Here is a 19,372-nt window from a genome sequence, read left to right on the forward strand (position 1 = left end):
TATAGGTTCACAAAACTTGGTATATGTATATTGAACAGGGATTTAGATGCTACGTTGGGGGATTTGAGAAAGAGAAATTAACCCTACACACAAAAATCAAATGTGCAGTGACTGAGTCTTAAAGTGTGGTCCAGGAACTCCTAGATTTAAATTAAAATCTCATTTGTACAGCTCCTTTCATTCAGGATAGTGCAGTTTAAAGTGCTCCACAGGTATGACAACCCATACATAACATAAGTGATTCTTAAAAAAACAAAAACATTTTACGACCAAAGAATATAACAAGTCAAATAAAATATGTAAAACAAAAATTCCATTGCCCCCTGCCAGTTTTTATGTTGTTGGCTTCATAGTTCAACGGACAATATTTCGATTTTCTCTAAACTCTAAAATAGTGCCTATATCACGTTTTAATAAGATAAATTGTACATCATTATGTTATTGCCACTGCAGGAAAAAAAATTAAAAATAAGATGGAATCGCATAAATACATAACATCCTGAAGTTGCTATCTTTAAGACTACCGGATGTACCCTTTTAAGAGGCGTACAATAGTTTTTAAAATTATCATGTAGTAGTTCTTTAGTGTTTATTTGGATGTCATAGCTCGGGGATGTTACGTAGAATTGTTCCTCACCATAACAAACCAGTTGCACGCGGTTTGTGCAGGCGGGTCCAGGCGCAGTGACGTCTCCTCAGCGGGCTGGACTCCTGCAGGACCCAGAGGATGGGGATTATACAGCTGTGTGCTAGAGGAGGTTTTGCAAAGTGCTGCTGGTCCGGCTGACAGCTCCATGATCTCTCGGTGGAGGTTCGGCTGAGGAGCTGTGTGCAGCATGGGCACCGGGGACTACATCTGCGTGACTCTGCGGGGGGGTGCACCCTGGGGCTTCACCCTGAGGGAGGGAGAGGGGGACACCTACAGACCCTTCCTAATCTCCCAGGTATCTATCCATTTACCCATCTTTCAGGATTTTAACAGACTTTTGGTGTTGATAAGCAATTGGTTCTCCCTGTAAATGCTTTGGTATTTGTGTGGGAAATATCCTAAACATTGTAGAGTATAGTAGTATTTAGTTTGGATACAAGTATCATATGGTTTTGATGTTGAGTAGTTCAAAGATAAATGTTAATTTTCGTAACTTTTTATTCGGAGCAGTGTGTGTGTCGCTGCATTCTTGTGAGCGTTGGCTGTGTTTTGGTGAGAGATTCCTCTGGACCCTTATATGGTCAAGGCCAAGAGAGAGTGTGAAGCTGAGGGCAGAATGATCTGTTATCACTCACACAGACTTTGCAAGAAAGAAAAGCATTATTCAGCCAAACCTGAAGAGTGAGGAGTGTGTGCATAATGCAGAAATGAAAACAAACAAAGCAAAAGTCAGATAAAACTCAGCTGATGTCACTTTAAAAGAGAATTCAAATAACGTCAGAAAGGAGGTTAGGCAAATTATAGATTATTTTATAACTAGGCTGCTTTGAATAAATGATATTGTGGTAGCATAATAAACCTTATATAAGTAGCTGTAAAGTATCTCATTTTCTTATTATGCATTACAAGATATTGCAAGGACATAATTTTGAGACAGTATAAATTGAAATGTTTTTATAATGGCATTATTCTATTTAAACAGAACTTGCGAGTACATTTTTCATTCTATTCACATCTTTTTTAACTGTTTACAACCTAATAATAGGCTGTAATTCAGTTCTAACTGTAAGCTGTAAGGCATGATTTAGTAGGCTAGTCCTTTTGACACACACTGTTGAGTCTTATTTGCTTTTTGAAGTGAAGTCATATGTCTACTTCCTCTTAGTCAATTAGCCAACTAATTGGTGGCTTAGCTCTATGATTTGTTTAGTTGTTGAATAATTAATTAATGCTTTTTTTCATGCTGAATGACTTATTTCTACAAAACGTAGATCTCTGCAAAACACAATATTTACAGTTCTTTGTGGAGAAACTCAATTTAATAGATCTGTTAATTATACATTTCTCTGTTAGTCGACATAATTCATTTTTGGATAGCCCTCAATCATTTAATATTCTGTAGTCTGCTTATCTTCTGGCCTACATATCTTCCATGATAATATATTAATTATTTTTGCAGAATATATTGCATTTGTGTAAATGTATAGACGATAAAAACTCCCAATACATTAGGTTACATAAAGACAGATGATGCTTTGAGATATCAGGCTATGATGTAAACATAGGTATAGGTGCCTTTATCTCTATATATGGTATACCATGCATGTCCAGGAGTGCTCACGCTGTACAGATCCCTCGTCAACCTGTTCTGAACGTGTAAATGTTTTTCTTATGCTGCATTCCTGCGACATCAAAGTTCCTCGAGCAGAGAGCCCGCTGAAAGCTTCCATAGATCCTTCTCAGGACACACTTTACAACTCTAACTGACATTTACTGACATTTATGTATGAATATAGATAGTATTTCAACATGTGTTGGCATGAAATAGTCCTTTCTAACTGAGTAAGTGGACACACATCCCCTGACGCTTCAAAGTAGCTAAAACACATTACAGAACATTTCATTGATTCTGGCATTAAGTGAGTAGATTATATCACAATAAAAACAGGTGTTAAATGTTAGTTGTATGTGATGTTAGTCTCTGTTTCCAAAAGTTGTATTGAACTTTATTAACAAAATGACAAAAAGACAGAACCACAAATGTAGGCTGCAGAACAATTTCAACATTGAATATCTTTCCATCAATGTGTCCTTTGAGTTTCAAAGCAAGCTTTCAAGCCACTTTTCTATCTACATATTCTCTAAACATATTATAGCTACAAATTAGCTGCACAAGTGAGGATTATTTGGCAAAACAACAGTAAAAGTCTGTCCCTATATCGGTGAATGCCCCCAACTTCTATTGTTTCAGTGTTATTTTGTTCTTAAAACTTGACTATTTTCTATTTTTGGACATAATACTGATGTTTTAAGAGTGTCTTGAATACACTGCATATAGGTGATGACCTTTTAAAGTGAAGTAGCTCCAGTATATGATGCGTCAGTGTTTGGAATCAGGGGTTTGGAATCAGGGGTTTAATCCACGTCATCTCGAAGGCATAACTCTGAACATATCTCCAAACTCTTCCTGTTGGAAATACAGAGAGCCAAGTCTGTTAGTTTAAAGTCAAAAAAGCAAACATACCAACATCCTGACAGATTTTCTTTAGCTGCAGGCTCTCCTGTGTTTTCTAAAGCTTCAGTTGAGTGTAACTGTGTTGTTTTCTGAGAGAAAGTGAAGGTTCAGACTGTGCAGTGTAAGGGCACAGGGTATCCACTCCTTAAAGCTTCTCTCCATATAAGGGAGCCACTATTTTTCTTCTTCTTTGGAGTCCTGGCCTCAGTACTAAGTGGATGAGGTCACTTTATTTTTTAAAGCTGCAGAAACTACTCAATACAAGACCAATGACCAATGCCCCTTCAGAAAAACATGGACATATTTACAGCTGATGTACAGTGTAAGGCTTGTTTTAGTTGTCTCAGCAAAAGTACTTGGATGTAATCTGTTTTAATAAGAAACAGATATCTCTTAAATCTTACCAACAGGATACATTTGGCCTCCAATTACTGAGGTATGCCTTCTTGGGATGTGGAATGTCAACATGCATCACATCAGTTAAGGCCAGTGAATAAAGAAAAAGTAATGCAAGTCTGAGACTTCTCAGAAGGTATACTAGGGCAGAGACTAACATTATACTAACATTATTCTCATTATTAATTAACTTCAACATTACTGTATTTTCTCAAAGTAAAAAGCGATGTGTCTAAATGTCTTGTTTTGTCAGTCAAAAACAAATAGATATTCACTCTATTATGATATGAAACAGAGAAAAAGGCAAATCTCCATGATTGAGAGGCTGTATATTGTTATTTGCACATTTCACTTAACTTCTAATAAAAATAAAAATGTAGAATCTGTTTTTTATTTAACAATTTTTTTAGTGCATATTTAACTTAAACTTAAATTAAATATTTAATTTGTAATACATTTTATCTGGTTATGTTTTTTATATTCTAAAATAAGCCAACCAAATTCTATCCAGCAAAAATACACGATTAAAAGAAAGTAATTGGGGAAGAAAGTATTCTGATTTTAAAAACAGCATTTAAAGACATGTGCATGAAAAATGACTTTTAACCATTTATCTATAATAAAAATAGAAGATTATATATAAAGGACGCAATACATTTTTCGCAGCTCTAGTTAAAACTAATTCAAATTACTCAATTACTTACTATTATTGTTCCTAGTATCTTGTAATAAAAGTGGTCTCCCTCTGCCCGGGTTATCTCACCCTTCACACACAGAGCAGAGAGGGCTCTTGTTGCAGATTTGTCCTAATAGAACATCAGAGGAACCTTATTAAGCTGCCAAGCAAACAGCAAAAGGCCATAGCTTCCCTCATTCAAGGCGAGTAAACAAAGTGCTTCACTGCAGTTTTTGGCATTGTGTTTTTCAGCAAAACATCCACATCCTGGTCCCGGAGAAAGCATTGACCTCAGATGATGACTGTGCTAGTTTCTCCTCTTTCTATTTGCCTTCATGTAAACAAATTAAGACCAACAGCTTTATATTGAGATGATATATTTGTGAGTTCAGTGTTCCTGGCTCAGAGCGTTCTGTCTGTGCCAGCTGGACTTCAGCCTTGTTTTCAGCTTTGTGACAAAGTATTTTTCTGCCAACCCAATGGACCATTTTTGTAGTTTATTTATTTTAACATTTGTTGCACTGTTTTATTTTTCTGGACAGTAACAGGAGTAAATAGAATACAATGAGTTTACCTGTATGAACATTTAGTTTGATGCCCTATTCATGTTGTCAAAGTAAACATATTCATATTTATATTTATTTAGGCTTCTCAATGGCCTTCCTCGAATCTGAATTAAGAAATGTTTGCTCAAGTTAAAATTAAATAAAGAGACCTGAAACATTTGCATAAACTCTCTAAAACAATATAATTCAGCAAAATGCTGTGCTATGTGTTTGCAAAGAGTTTATAACGGTTTGCAGGGGTAAGCTAAAGCTGATAAAAATCACTTATGACATTTTTTTTGTTCATTGTCCAAAACAAATAAAAAACTAAAACAACTAAAATAAACTCTCTGGCCTTTCAAAATGTTTCCCTCCACACACACACACAAAAAAGCATAACTCTTTACTAACACTGGCCTGGCTGTCTGGTAATAAAAGAAAACTTGAACTCAATGAGTAAATAAAACATTAAATGTAACCGTCCTCCCAAATGCTACCTGTAAGGCAGCTGGAAAATATTTTCCTCAAATGTAAAAACGTAATTGCTTAAAGCTGTGAGGTCAGGAACTGCCGGCAGCTATGTGCACACATAATGCACTCCTGTATTTCCTGTGATTTTCTGTTGTGTTGAAGCCTATTAAACAGATAATTTGAAAATGGGCAGCTCAGGATAAGGTTGTAATTACGGCCCCACATGATGTCAGAGGTAAATCCTGCTGATCAGGGACTTGTTGGAAATCACTTTATTTGAAAAAGCAGTTTTTCCTCTCCTGACACCTTCAGTAGTTTGCTATCCTTTCCTGCTTCTCTTTACCAGCAGCACATGACAAACTCCTGTGCATGTCTCTCTGTTGCGAGGAGACAACAACACTTGTTTCCCCTCCTTTTTTGGAGGTTGCTTCCAGAAAACCGTCCTCCCTGTAATGAGGTGTCCCAATGGACCAGCTCACAGGCCGCCTTATAGGGCCTGCATGCACTCTGTTAACTCTTAAAAACTCAGATGGAGTCACAGATTTACCAGCTCAATAAAGTCACTCGTAAAATATTTTTGTATGTATAGCGAGGTAGGCTCGTTTCATTGCTCATGGTTTAAGGTAGTGTAGATGTTGGCAAACTGCAAAAAAAGTTGGTTGGTTTTGCATATGCCCTTTTTATACAAGTATTGAAAGAAAAAACAACAGACAGATAGAGAATGGTTTCAATGAGATTGGTTTTAATGTGGTTCTGCTGTGGTTCTAAATCTGATTCCTTTGAAATTAGTGCAACTTGGTGTGTTTTAGGTGCCAACTGCAGTCTTTCTAAGCTTATTCACAGAGGGAATCTCTTCCTCCAGCAGCAAGACATGTTTGTGTTTGTTTGCATTGCCATCTTGTGGCAGGAACTCCAAATGAATACATTTGTATGGAGAGGATTGTGCAAAAAGACTGGGTTTTACTTAACATTTTAATTTAGTAAAATAGTAGACTATTTGTCCTAAACCTACACCAAATTATTCTGACAAAAACAATTGTTCACCTGCACAAAATGAATAGAAGGGAAGAGAGGTTTGTTGAATCCAAAATAAATACATTATAGATGTCATGCTGATGGTGGTAAAACACCATCTAGTGTTGAAACATTTTTATGCAGTAATCAATCTCAAGAAATCAGGAAACTTCTCTTGTGTAGAACTTACGGGGTATTTCTCCTTATTAAATGCTCCTATCAACAGAGCATGTTAGCCGCAGGAACCAATTACAAGGGAACCATCAGTCATTACTTCAACTGTATGAAGAGCTGCCCTTTAAATAGGATTGTGCAGAGCTGGCCTTTAGAAATATTATGCGGCAGCTTGATGAAAAGACAATGTAAAATTACATTTATTTATCATTTTGCAGCCTCAAAATTGGTGACGTTGATTGTACATTGTGCATTTAGCAAATTGTTGCAATTACCTATACAGTGCCTCCCTAGGGACATTTTTGGCTTTTCATTTGTAATGATTTGTTGGCTTATTTATGCATAGGACATAAATGTTGAAATAAAATAAAGGTCTTACTGAAGAAATTTGAAGTTGTTAGAATTACATCTGTAGGTGGAGTTTGTTAAAATGCTTCACTGAGAAGTAGAATACTTTGCTCATATGAAATTACAATTTGTTTATAACCTAGAAAACAGTCTTACCAGATAGAAATGTATTTGTGACAGGGATCTGGTCCAGAATTCTCTATATTTTGAAATCAGTAGCCACTGGCAATATTTTATTGATGATGAACATAGGCTGAGGTTACTGTTACTTTATAATAGACTTGACCTGTGTCCTGACGATGAACACTGACTCAGTATGTGATATGCTTGTTTTTCTATTTATTTTGTCCTCTTACTTAAATGTTTTCCTCCCCAGGTGGAAGCCGAAGGTCGTGCCTCCCTGGCTGGAGTGTGTGAAGGTGACGAGGTGGTGTCACTGAACGGAGAGCCGTGTGCTGATCTCACTCTGTTACGAGCCTGTGCATTCATCGACACATCCATCGACTGTCTGCAGCTGCTGCTCAAAAGGTAGGGCCACAAATCACCTGTTAGATTAACGATAGAGAGTTCAGTAACATGACAGAATATGTGTATCAGGACCACTGAGCCATGCAGACTGCAGCAATGCAAACATAATTGTTGCACCTCCGTATTAGCATTTAGATAGCATGTTGTTTTATGACCTGTGGCCTTTAGCATGGCTCAATGACTATATGCAAGTGCAATCATGTCTGTGTGTGAATTAGTGAATTAATGTGTGTCAGTCAGGCTGACCTTCCGCTGGCGATACAGATTTGTGTGTCTGATTGACGTGCAGCTGCTCAGCTATTACTCAGACAAAGTGTTTATCAGGGGGACGTGTCCTCAAAAGGGGCATGTGCATGCATTTAAACTGCAGAGGGACATACAGTTAAAGTTTCATTTAGTTATTGAATGTAGTAGTAGTAGTAGTAGTAGTAGTAGTAGTAGTAGTAGTAGTAGTAGTAGTAGTAGTAGTAGTAGTAGTAGTAGTAGTAGTAGTAGTAGTAGTAGTAGTAGTAGTAGTAGTAGTAGTAGTAGTGTAGAGTGCAGGATTAGTATAGTTTATGTGCGACTCTTATCTCTGTAGACTTGTAGACGGATGACCTCAGTTTATCAAAATGTATTATCATATGTCTTTCCCATTTGGAGAAAATGTGCACTCACTGACGTCTAATCAACGTACATTTAATAATTGATGTCGGGGATAATGAGTTTCTGTTGTGCTATTCCTTACTGACCTTGAAAGTGGAAATTAGGCAGAGCGATGGTGAAGCGTGATTATTTTCCTCTTCAGTGACCGGGGCCTTTCATTTAGCTCGCTGCATGAACATTAAATCTACTTGATTACTTTGACAACTTCATCAATGGGAGACAAACTTTACTTCATCAACAATCAAATGGCTCCATTACTCAGGGGCCTCATTATGCATTGCTTATTCAAATGATATTGTAAATATGAGGACATCACACCTGTCTTTTAATGGGAAAATCTAAATGGAAATAATGAATGGGATGGTTCATAGGAAGAAAATATATTTTGTATTAATCTGAAAAGTTCAAAAGTCTACAGTTCTGTTTAATTAAGTTGAAGTGACATCTCTTATTGATATTAAAAGTGAAAGACTACAGGCATACACTTTTTTTTTTTACATGCTCTGGTCAATTTGGAGATTTCTAGCTAGTGAAAAGTTAGACATTTTACCATGTTCAACTGTATCATCTCCCCTTATGACGAACTTGGAAAATGAAAAGTTTCACCACTCTCTTTCTGTTCTCCCCTGTCCTCTGAAAGATCCTGCATCGTCCCATCAGAAGAATATGAATCAGAAGAGACACACGCTGCAGAGAGGGACTCCTCTGGTGAGGCTGTAGAGAGCACCACCCTCCACATCTTCCCCCCACAACACAGGTCCCAAAGCCCGAAGGAAATCTACATATCCGAGGCCCAGGACGAGACCTGCTATGGGGACACAGAGTTTCCCAAGAGTCCCCAACTGCTTTGTACCCAGCTCCATGCTCCCTCGTCTGATGATCAGAAAGGTCCTATTCTCAAGAAAAATGAAGAACGGCAATGCTTCTCCCCTGGGAACATGGTGGAGCTCCAGGTGTCCCTGTCCGAGTCAACTTTGGAGGACGTGGGCTGCACCTCTCTGGGGAGTGCTATGGGGATAGACGGGGAACTCTCCAACAGAGAGGCTGTCCAGGAGATCCACACCACCAGCATAACGTCGCACTATGTCCCACGGCCTGCCAGGGAGCCGCTCGGACAGCACGGGGTGGTGCTCAACTCCCCGTCCATGCTGGGGCAGGTGGAGGTCATTGTGCAGCAGCCAGGCGCATCAGGAACAAGGAGGAGCATCTCCAGGGTGGGAGGCCCTAGGGTCAATGGGTCCCAAAGTGAAGGAGAGGAAGGAGGAGGGCCCTGTGAGAGAGTTCCTGGGTGTTTCACTGTCTCATTTCCCTCAGAAGAGGCGACAGCAGCAGAAGAGCAGGACTCAGAGACTGAGGGGGATCCAGACAAACCCAACAAGCATCGGGCAAAACATGCCAGTAAGTACCAGGAAGTATTACCCTTTTTTCACTGTGTGTGAGTGCTAAACTATTCGTGAAGGAGGGGCCTGCAGGCTAATACTGTAGGTCAACACTAAATTGCATTTGTGCACAACATGTGTGCATTCCAAGTGGGAGTGTGTGCTGCTTAAAATAGTGCGTGTCTCTTAATGCAGTTGGAGGTTGGCACTCATTCCTTCACAGAAGCAGATACTTCCGTGTTTTAAACCTGAACTACAACTGAATCACGGCGATAGTACAGAGACACAGTGCAGATAGGATGGTGACAGTCAACAAAAGCTAGATATAAAGAATCAATGGAATTGATTGCATGTAAGAGGCTGCTTTACTTTATAAAAGATCTATCCATTTGAAGAGGCCGGATGATGAATGTGGAGACTGAGGCGCTGGTTAGAAGACATAAATATAACCGGAGCACGCTGATGATGCCTGCAGAAGGGGCTCTTTGACAGACACCAGCATGTGCTCCACTGGCCCGTTACCTGATCCCCTCAAACTGGCTGCTTTAACTGAGCTAAAAAAGTGAGTCAGTTGCTCACTCCCGCTGTCTCCTCCACCTTCAGGTTTGTCTTGCAGGAATATGAAAAAGAAAACCTTCTTATTATTTGATTTTAGCTTTGCATTGTTGGTTAGAATGGCTTTGTTTTGTGAGTGTGTCAGCCAAGGTGGCAGCTTTAAGAAGAGCAGAAGGTTTTAAGTTGGCAGCATGTGAACTCACAGATAAGGAAGTCAAGACGCTCTGCTCCTCTTGAATGTATTGCATGCAGGCTATCTTTACTCTTTCTCAGTTCCTATTCCTGGATACTTTATGGGAAAGAGCAACTGATTTAATGTAGTTCATTGTCTGTGAATGAATAAGGGTATTAGACATGGGTCAGAGGATTTAATGATTGCTATATGGGTTAATGTGTTATATTAAACTGACTGTACGAATTAGGACAGTATACAGCTATAGGTAGAAATGTAAAGGAAAGAGTTAATGGCTTAGATTAGTTGTGTTATATTATTTTATAACACGGTTCATTTACAGCACTTATAATCAATTGTTAGTCTGTTAATATATCTGCTTCTGCTTTAAATATGAACATTTGGTATTTTTAAAACATATTTGTACAGAAGGGTGATGTAATCAATGTAATATTACACACTGAAACTAATTGCTTTGTGACCTGCTTAACTTTGGTTCGAAACTTAATTTTGTCATCTGTCACCATGTTGTTTATGCAAGCTCTATTTTTACTCTTCAGATGAGTGATAACAGTAATGGAGTTTATATAATGACCTAATATGTTCTTTTCGGACAGACATTCAGGAGCAGCAGTTTATAAAAAAAAAGGTTAGGATTCGAAGCATTTTTATTGATTTCCCTAACCCTTGAACTTTCTTCTCTACACAGGGCTCAGGCGCAGCGAGAGTCTTTCTGAAAAGCAGGTGAAGGAAGCCAAGTCCAAATGTAAACGTATTGCTCTCCTTCTGTCGGCTGCTCCGCCTAACCCCAACAACAAGGGGGTGTTGATGTTCAAGAAACATCGGCAGAGGGCCAAGAAATACACACTGGTGAGCTACGGCACAGGAGAAGACGAACCCGAGTACAGCGACGAAGAGGACGAGGATACACAGGAAACCCACACTGTTGAATTTACCCTTGTGGCTCCAAACGGTTCTGAAATAGACAAGCACTTCCTCATTAATGCCCAAAGTGGCAAAAGTGTGCTAACTATCAACTGGGACAAGGGTCTTCTGGAGATTGAAAGGAACCTGAAAAACGGAGCAGAGATGGATTGTTTGCCTGACACACAGGGCAAGGGGGCTACAATGTTTGCCCAACGGCGTTTAAGGATGGATGAGATTTCTGCTGAACATGATGAGCTCAGGCGCCAGGGGATACCCGTGGAAGCAGTACCGTTGATTGAAAAGAAGATGGAGGAGCACACTTACATGCAGTCCACAACAGAGGGCCATGCTTATATGGATGTAAATATACACCAACAAAGCCAACAACAACAAGAGTACCAGCAATATCAGGAGCAGCAGTACTATGAGCAACAACAGAACTACCAACAACAACAACTACAACTACAACAACAACAACAACAACAACAACAACAACAACAATACCAGCAGCAGCAGCAGCAGCAGCAGCAGCAGCAGCAGTATGAACAGCAGCAGCAGTATGAACAACAGCACTATCAACAGCAGCAAATGTATCAGCAGCAGCAGCGAGAATATCAAGAGCAACAGCAAATGCAGCACTATTCTACAAACATCAATGGCACAGTGCAACATCAACACAGTGAAATCCAGAGTTCTTTCAGTAATCCATCTGCAAAGCCTTTCGCTGCAGAAAACATGGTGGCTGCTCCTTATTCTCCCGCAATGAGTGGGACCAATCAAGATTCTGTGGGCCAAGGAGAGCAGATAGCCTCCCGGGATGAGCGCATTGCTACCCCTGCGAGTCGGACTGGGGTTTTGTCCGACGCAAGGAGAAGAAATGCTGGTAAGCCTATGTTCTCGTTTAAGGAAGCACCTAAAGTATCGCCTAACCCAGCACTGCTAAACCTCCTCAACAGAAAGGATAGGAAGTTGGGTGTTGAGTCAGGAGGCGAGGAAGACTACCTTAGCCTTGGGGCTGAGGCTTGTAATTTCCTGCAATCTCAACAAATTAAACATAAGGTTCCTCCACCTGTGGCTCCAAAGCCTGTGATCGACCCCAACTCTCCTCCTTGGACACCGCAGATAGAAATGATCAACCAGGACATGCCTCAACAAGCTGAAAATAGTGTTTTCACACCTGCTCTAGCCCCCACCATAGAGACAACCCCTGCTCCAGAACTAGAGCCAACCCCTGCACCTGCCCCTGAGCCCTCCCCCCCTCCTGCCCCCCAGGAGGCTCCTGCCAGCAATCCCACTGTGGAACAGCCCACATGGGCTCTACAAGAACCTGAAACTCAACAGCCTCTGCAAGTGACGGCTCAGGAGGAGAATGGTCATACGAATTGTCCCCCGCAGCATGAGCTTGCTCCTTGCTGGGCTCCAGCACAAACCGAGGCACAACAACAGCCACCTACCAATTCTTGGCCTCCAGCTCAAGTGCAGCCCGAGGTACCACCTCAAAGTCAGTCGCCACCCCAGCTACCTTGGGTGACACGTCTACCTGCACAGACCCAAGTACAGCCTCAAGTACAGCCTCAACCTCCTACAAATAATTGGAACCCTCAAATTCAGCCAGCATGGACCCAACCTCAAGAGCAACCACCGTCTCATCCTCAGGCTCAGCCCCCCTGGACACACTCTCACGAGCAGCCAAATATGCCGCAGTCACAACCACCTTGGGGTCAACCCCAAGAACCAATGCAGCAGCAGCAACCCCAGGCTCCATGGGCACAACCATCACAGGCAGACTCTCAGCCTCAACCACCATGGATGCAACAACCGCAGCAGAAACCCCAAGCACAACCTCCTTGGGCTCAACCGATTCAAACTGAATCTCAGCCACAGCAGCCATGGGTTCAGCAACCACAGCATCAGGCACCACAACCAGCATGGCCACAGGCGCAAGCACCATGTCAGCCTCAACCACCTTGGGTCTCAGCTCCACCTCAACAGCAGCCTCAAATTAATGCATGGCCTCCATCACAAACTCAAGCCCAAGTTCAGCCACCTTGGATCCAAGCAGCCCCATCACAACTTCCTGCGCAGCCTCAAGCCATCGTGAATCCATGGATGCCAGTACCAGCCCAGGCTCAGTCCCAACCATCATGGGCCCAGAACCCTACAGAACCTGCTCAGCCACCCATTAATTCTTGGGCCCAAGAGCAAAATCAGACCCAACCTCAACCCCAAAATCAACCGCCTTGGGCTCAACCAGGTCCACCACAGCCAACGTCACAGCCAAACTGGCAACAGTCCTCTTCTCTACCACAGCCACCGATTAATACATGGCCTCAACCTCAGACACAACCTCAGACACCTGTGAATGCCTGGGCACCACAGCCACAGCAAACACCTGTGAGTGCTTCCACAACAATGGTAAACACTCAGCCTTCACCAAAACCTTGGCAACCACCACACAATCTCCCACAAGCAAGGAGCCCTCCAACTCCACCACAGCGAATGCACTCTTTCAACATCAGTCAACATTCTTCATCTCCCATCAACCCAATGGCGAGTGTCTTAAACCCAGCAACCCAGGGTTCATCTTGTGATATGCCAGCCGTCAGAGGGAAAGGAGCTGATATGTTCGCTAAGAGGCAGTCTCGTATGGAGAAATATGTTGTGGACTCTGAGACTGTGGAAGCAAACAAGGCAACCCGGGCACCATCACCAGTTGCATCCTTACCAAATGAATGGAAATACACATCTAGCGTACGTGCTCCTCCTTCACGATCATACAACCCTATTCAGTCCCCTTGGAATCCCCCACCAAAGCAGCCCCCTTCCACTAGTCCTACAATCAAAGCCAAGAAAAAAGACCAAGGGAAACCAAAGCCTGCCCCTAAACCCCTCAATGTAATAGATGTTATGAAGCATCAACCCTATCAACTCGATTCCTCACTCTTTACTTTCGGCCCAGCAGTAGAGGCTGCCAAGGCAGCTCAAGCTAAGCTAGAGTGTTCACCTCCTAACCCACCTGTCGAAAACCAACCAATTAGATATGATCAGATGGCCCCCGTCCAGCAAACTGGACCATATAATACCCTTTACCCCCAGCAAGGCTATGGGATGCCAATGCAGCCCATGATGCATGATGGCCACTACCAGCAACACCCAGCTAATATTTATCCCCCCTCCAACCCTTATCAACAACCCCCTGCTGGTCCATACCAGCAACCTTATAACCAACAGTATCAGCAACCTGGCCCCCCTGCTTATCATCCCCAAGCTCCTCAGTCTCCAAACCAACCGTACCAACATCCCCCGCAGCCCCCGCAGGCCCCTTACCAACCAGCTAACAGCCCGCCTTACATGGCAGCGCCCTCAGTACCTTACCAGCAGCAGCCTCCCAGTAGCTTTGTTGTTTCTAGCTTTAATGTAGCTGCAAGGCCTGAATCTGCATTAGGTGGCCCTGCAGCTGCTCCTAAACCTAAGTTCATGGCAAAGAAGAGCTCAGCTCAGGTGTGGAAGCCTTCAGCAGATAAAGAGTGATTCTGGTACAATCACCACATGCTTGAGTCAAAGGGTTGGTGCTCTAGCAATCCACTGCAAGGTGGACTATTTTGAGCACATGAACTTGCGTTTGCGATCTTTATATCCACCTCTTGTTATAGTACAGAGCTTGGTGGTTTTCACAGTTTTAAGAGCTAATGCAAATCACAACATAACAACAAATAAGTAAGAGTGGGATGCAAGTATATCTTACCGGACAGAAAGGAGCTAAAATGACCTTGACATGTTTATAAAGCAGGTACATTTTTACGTGTTTATAGAGAAATTACTATAAAACATACTTTTATGACAAATGATCTAAAGTGGTGGTAATATACGAATGTAGGGGGAGCAAGATGCTCAGTAAGAATTGAAAGAAAGGAGTAATGGAAAAAATGAATCAGAAGGGAATGATAGCGGACGGTGACAACAGGAATTCAATTTTTGAAAAGAAGAAAATTGCTAATTGTGTCAAATCTTATTAAGGACACAATGAATCTGTGAAGTGTAATGATACCAAGCAGAAGGATACATTTGCTATGTCAGAGTTCACCGTTTTAAGTAAAGTCAGCAAAGAGAATACATAAAGTAACTAGCACTGACTTGCCTAAACTTCAAATGTTAGATGTTACATTTTAGTGGCTTTTACGTTGCGTCTACTAAAGTGGGTGAGTTTTATTTTAAGCTTCTCCCCAGCTGTTGCATCATGTTAGGTACTATATTTAAACTGCCTCATGGGAGGAGTGCTGAGGTCCAGAGATAGTAAGCTTACATTTCAAATCAAGCCAGTGAAAGCTACTATACCTCAGGCCTGGATAAGAGAAATATAGTATTACCAAATGTAGTTACACTCTTCCATACATATTCTCTGGCTTTTGTATAATATAGATAGATGATCCACAAATGAAGAATTATTAAAAAAGACAACCAGCCCATTGATGTTCACAAGTATTTTGCTGCTTTTGTTTTTTAAGTTATTTTCTTTTTCCTTTTCCTTTGTGTGTTTCTCTTTTTTGTGCACTTTCTGTATGATTCACTGCAGTGCCATTAAAATGTCTTTCATCCTTGGTTGGCTTTCCTTTCTTTTGTCCTTTGAGCATGCTTTTTGGTTTTCAACTATTTCTAGTCTCTTTCCTTTTCATGTTGCTGAATTTCACCACTTACTCCTGATGCACTATACATACCTATAATTAGTTATTAAAAAAGGAATAAATAGTTATTGTCAGACAAAGAATTCGGCTGCATTTAATCAGTTGCTTCTCAAGTACCATCACATTAGACTAAGACTTATATTATCTTTTTGCAAAAGCAGTCAAATGAGTTTTCAACAATAAAAAACAGTTTGTAGTCTACTGTATAAAGGGCTTAACGTCGGCCAGAATCACCTCATTATCCAAATCACCGACTTTAAAAGCTTACCAAGGTGAATGCTTGAAAAGCACATTCCTGCAGAATGACTAACTGATGATGCATTCATGAAGGATATTATTAGACTGCTGGCTTCAATGGGTGCAGGCGACCTCATTGGACAATTCTGGAGGTCAAGTGAGTGGTCCCTTCTGAAATATATATCCATGCTGTCATGCATTTTCAGAGAGAGCAGTTATTTTCTAAGGTTAGAATTGGCATATATCTAAATGTTTGTCTCAGACATAAATATAATCATAAAAGAAAACATAACTGGTTTGGGGAACCAGCTGAGACCATGGTTCCCCAAAGAAAACCATATTATAAATTAGCATTAAGAGACTATTTACCACCTGTCTCAAAACAAAAGCGTCTGCATCCACATATTACTCTTAAGACGCTCAGCTCCATTTCTGAGATATAGTTTATGTGAAAATCTGCAGAGTGGCAGCATGGGGATGAACAATGTCAGGCAAATATACAGTATCACTGTTTCATAATTTTCCTAAAGTAGAATGAAAATATATCCGTAGATCATCCACTAATCTACTCATCGCTTCCTGTGTCTGCTCTAATCCAGGATAACAGCGCCACAGGCTCTTTAGGCCTCAAGTACAGCAGGAGTCAGCAGAGCATTTATTCCCTCTGCACTCATTCAGCTACATTTTGTTTATGACTGCACTCTCCCCTATTCTCTTCTTTCATTTTCCCTGGCTGTCTACTGATCTTACACATCTTTCACCAGATGATGGCAGCACTGCCTTTTCGGATAGTCTAATAACCACTGTGTGTTTAGTCAGAAACAATAAAGGTGCTTTGTTACCCCACACGACCCTTAGCTGTCTGCTCTAATGGAGATTTTAGTATTGAGCATTTATATGTTTCACAATCTCATCGACTAACTATCAAAGTACTGCTACACGGCACAGCAGTTCTAATGAAAACAAGCTGATTGTGGTGTATTCTGGGAAGCATGCACTCTCACAGTGGGTTGTTCTGAGAACAACTGTTTGGACAAGTACTGAAGCACTGTAGTGGAGGCTTACTGTAGAATAGGCAATTCAAGTTCAAAAAACAAGTTTACTTGGCCTTTAGCATTTAACATTCTATTGTCAATTCTTAACATTGCTCTAATATGTGCACACAACAATAAAACAGAGAACAAAATTAGACATTTATTTATTACTGTTGAGTATGAAAGTCTCTGACAGAAATGTGTTGAGGGCTACTTTGTTTTCCAACGTTTTGCAAGCCAAACAGAAATGAACCCTTAGTAAAACAAACATGTCTGCTTCTTTCTTTGCAGGCTTTTGGCAGGAGCTACTCTCTCTCCCCTCTAGCCAGAGTGCCATCCATGGGCCAGCAGTCAGTGTCTGCTGCCTCCCAAAAGCCTCAAGCTCGGGCCTCCACCGCCCCCCCGACAAGCCAGACATCCTGGCTAGAGAAGGGGCGCAGACCCATCATGCCCTGGGAGGCCGCCTCCCGGCACCCCCTGGGCCTGGTGGATGAAGCATTTTGTCTCCAGAACCTCCATCAGAGCCTGGCCACAAACATACGCCTGGCAGCCCAACGCAAGAAGCTGCCCGAGCCGCCGGCAGAGTGGAAGGCCTGCTCGTCATACCAGGCCCCGCAGAGGACCGGCAGCCAGACCTGGAGCCAGAGCCAGAGCCGAACTCAGAGCCGGGGCCCGCTACCGTGGTTTGGGTCCCTCACAAGGAGCTCTGCCCCGGTTCCTGCAGAGCCTGCTGGGTACAGGTCTCTCCCCAGACAGTGGCAGCCTCAGAGGGCAGTCACTCAGGAACCCCTGGGGTCCTCGGGTTCCTCCTTCATGTTCAACAGAGCCACTGAAAAAAAAACGTACAAGTCTGTGTACACCGGCAACATCTGGAGCTGGAAGCGGTAGGATCCTTTGATGGGCAAAATCCAAACTTTCACTAAATGCATTTACTTTATTAATTAATCTTAACAGTTTCAGAGTGAGCTCTTAAATAATTAAGTGGACTTTTGGAAAGATTTTTCTGTTAAATATCTAGTATGAAATTCATTTTGCATGCCATAATGAAATGCGAAAAGTGAGGGTTAGGAAGATAATTAGGATCTGGCATAAGGGAAAACACTTTCGGTTGATTTATTCTCAAAGGTTTAGTATCAATATTTTGAATTTTATTCTCAAAATGGAAACATTTTTAAATGCTTTCACCCATTTTTTGCCCTTTTTCCTGTAAAGGAGATGATTATGCTAACAGTATATTGAGACTTAAAAATAATTGATGTTGTATTAACTAGCAATTGTGTAGTTTGGTAAATACTCTGAAGTGGGTTCATCAGATGAGGTAACAGCATGTTGTTTAGATTGGATAGAATGAGTTTGAATGGACATGTTTATTTCAAAATAAGTGGGAAGATTTTATGGATTGTTAGATGATGTAAACTGATGTTTAGTTTATCTTTCAGAAGATATGTAAGGATGAAAGATAGTAAAACAGTGACCCCCACCTACCAGAAAGCTAAAGTGAAGATTATCCCTTAAATAGTTTGTTCTGAGATTTTGGATTTTCTGTTCATTTCTTATGTAGATGTTTGTATTTAGTGTGCAGTGATTGTGCACCTGCTGATTTTTGGTGATTTTGAATCTATAAAATTGGAGAATGAGTTGCTGTTTCCAGGTCGGCTAAACATTTCACTGTCAGAATCCAATTAGTTTGCTTAAAACTTGGGGAAAGGTTAGTGCTATAACTCAGCATGTTGTGTGAGCTCTAAAATACATTCACTTATTTACCAGGTGAATTTTAATTAAACCATGGAAGATGAAAAGCTGAAATTAAAGCATTTTTTAACGTTCCCTAGGATTGTTTGGTAACTCGTTCTATGAGGGATGGGTTACTTATCTTGGGTTTACTGGCACTGGGTGAATTGCTTAGGATCTGTAATGAGTTGCTTTATTTTAAGCTAGTTTCCAAAGAGTGTACATAATGTCCTAATGTGATTCTCACCGAGCAATCTCATAACCATAAATAAGATTTATCACGCAGCATTGTGTTGTGTGAGGCAATGCAGTGTAATTATCAAAGATAAACGCATTGTGGCCATAACACAAAACCAGTAATCATTTCTGTTTTGATATGAATTCACATAAAGTAAAAATAAATACAACCAAATCGCACCATTTCACAAATCGCCCAGTGTGTTTGTGCTCTTTGCTTTTTATTCCGAGCATGACATTCTTTGGCTCCGAGCCATTTGTTGCTCTCTGTACCATCCCATGAAGCTGTTTGTATGATGTCTTGTCTTCAACAGTCACTGCATATCCAGTAAGGGGGAGGAGGGGTGGGGGTTGTTCCCATGGTGACAACCAGTTACATAACTACAGCGGGTATCTACTGTAGCATTGCAAACAAGATAAGGACACAGTGAGTGATGATAAACATACATTATTTCCC

The 19,372-nt window shown here is 41.2% G+C and overlaps 1 protein-coding gene across 2 annotated transcripts; it reads left to right on the forward strand.

Moving 5' to 3' along the window:
* The first annotated feature begins 693 nt into the window (after positions 1–693).
* LOC117487913 (synaptopodin-2) lies at positions 694–19,103 on the forward strand. Of its 2 annotated transcripts, XM_034136680.1 has the most exons (5): positions 699–944; positions 7,165–7,316; positions 8,602–9,359; positions 10,777–13,745; positions 17,239–19,103. In XM_034136680.1, the coding sequence occupies exons 1-5, from the start codon at positions 837–839 to the stop codon at positions 17,833–17,835; spliced, it is 4,584 nt and encodes a 1,527-aa protein (XP_033992571.1). In that variant the 5' UTR covers positions 699–836; the 3' UTR covers positions 17,836–19,103. The 2 variants fall into 2 exon arrangements, with proteins under 2 accessions (XP_033992570.1, XP_033992571.1); XM_034136679.1 differs by lacking the exon at positions 17,239–19,103 and having other exon boundaries at positions 694–944; positions 10,777–15,593.
* Positions 19,104–19,372: the final 269 nt, after the last annotated feature.

The sequence above is a fragment of the Trematomus bernacchii genome, unplaced genomic scaffold, assembly GCF_902827165.1.
Source record: "Trematomus bernacchii unplaced genomic scaffold, fTreBer1.1, whole genome shotgun sequence".
NCBI classification, from domain to species: domain Eukaryota; kingdom Metazoa; phylum Chordata; class Actinopteri; order Perciformes; family Nototheniidae; genus Trematomus; species Trematomus bernacchii.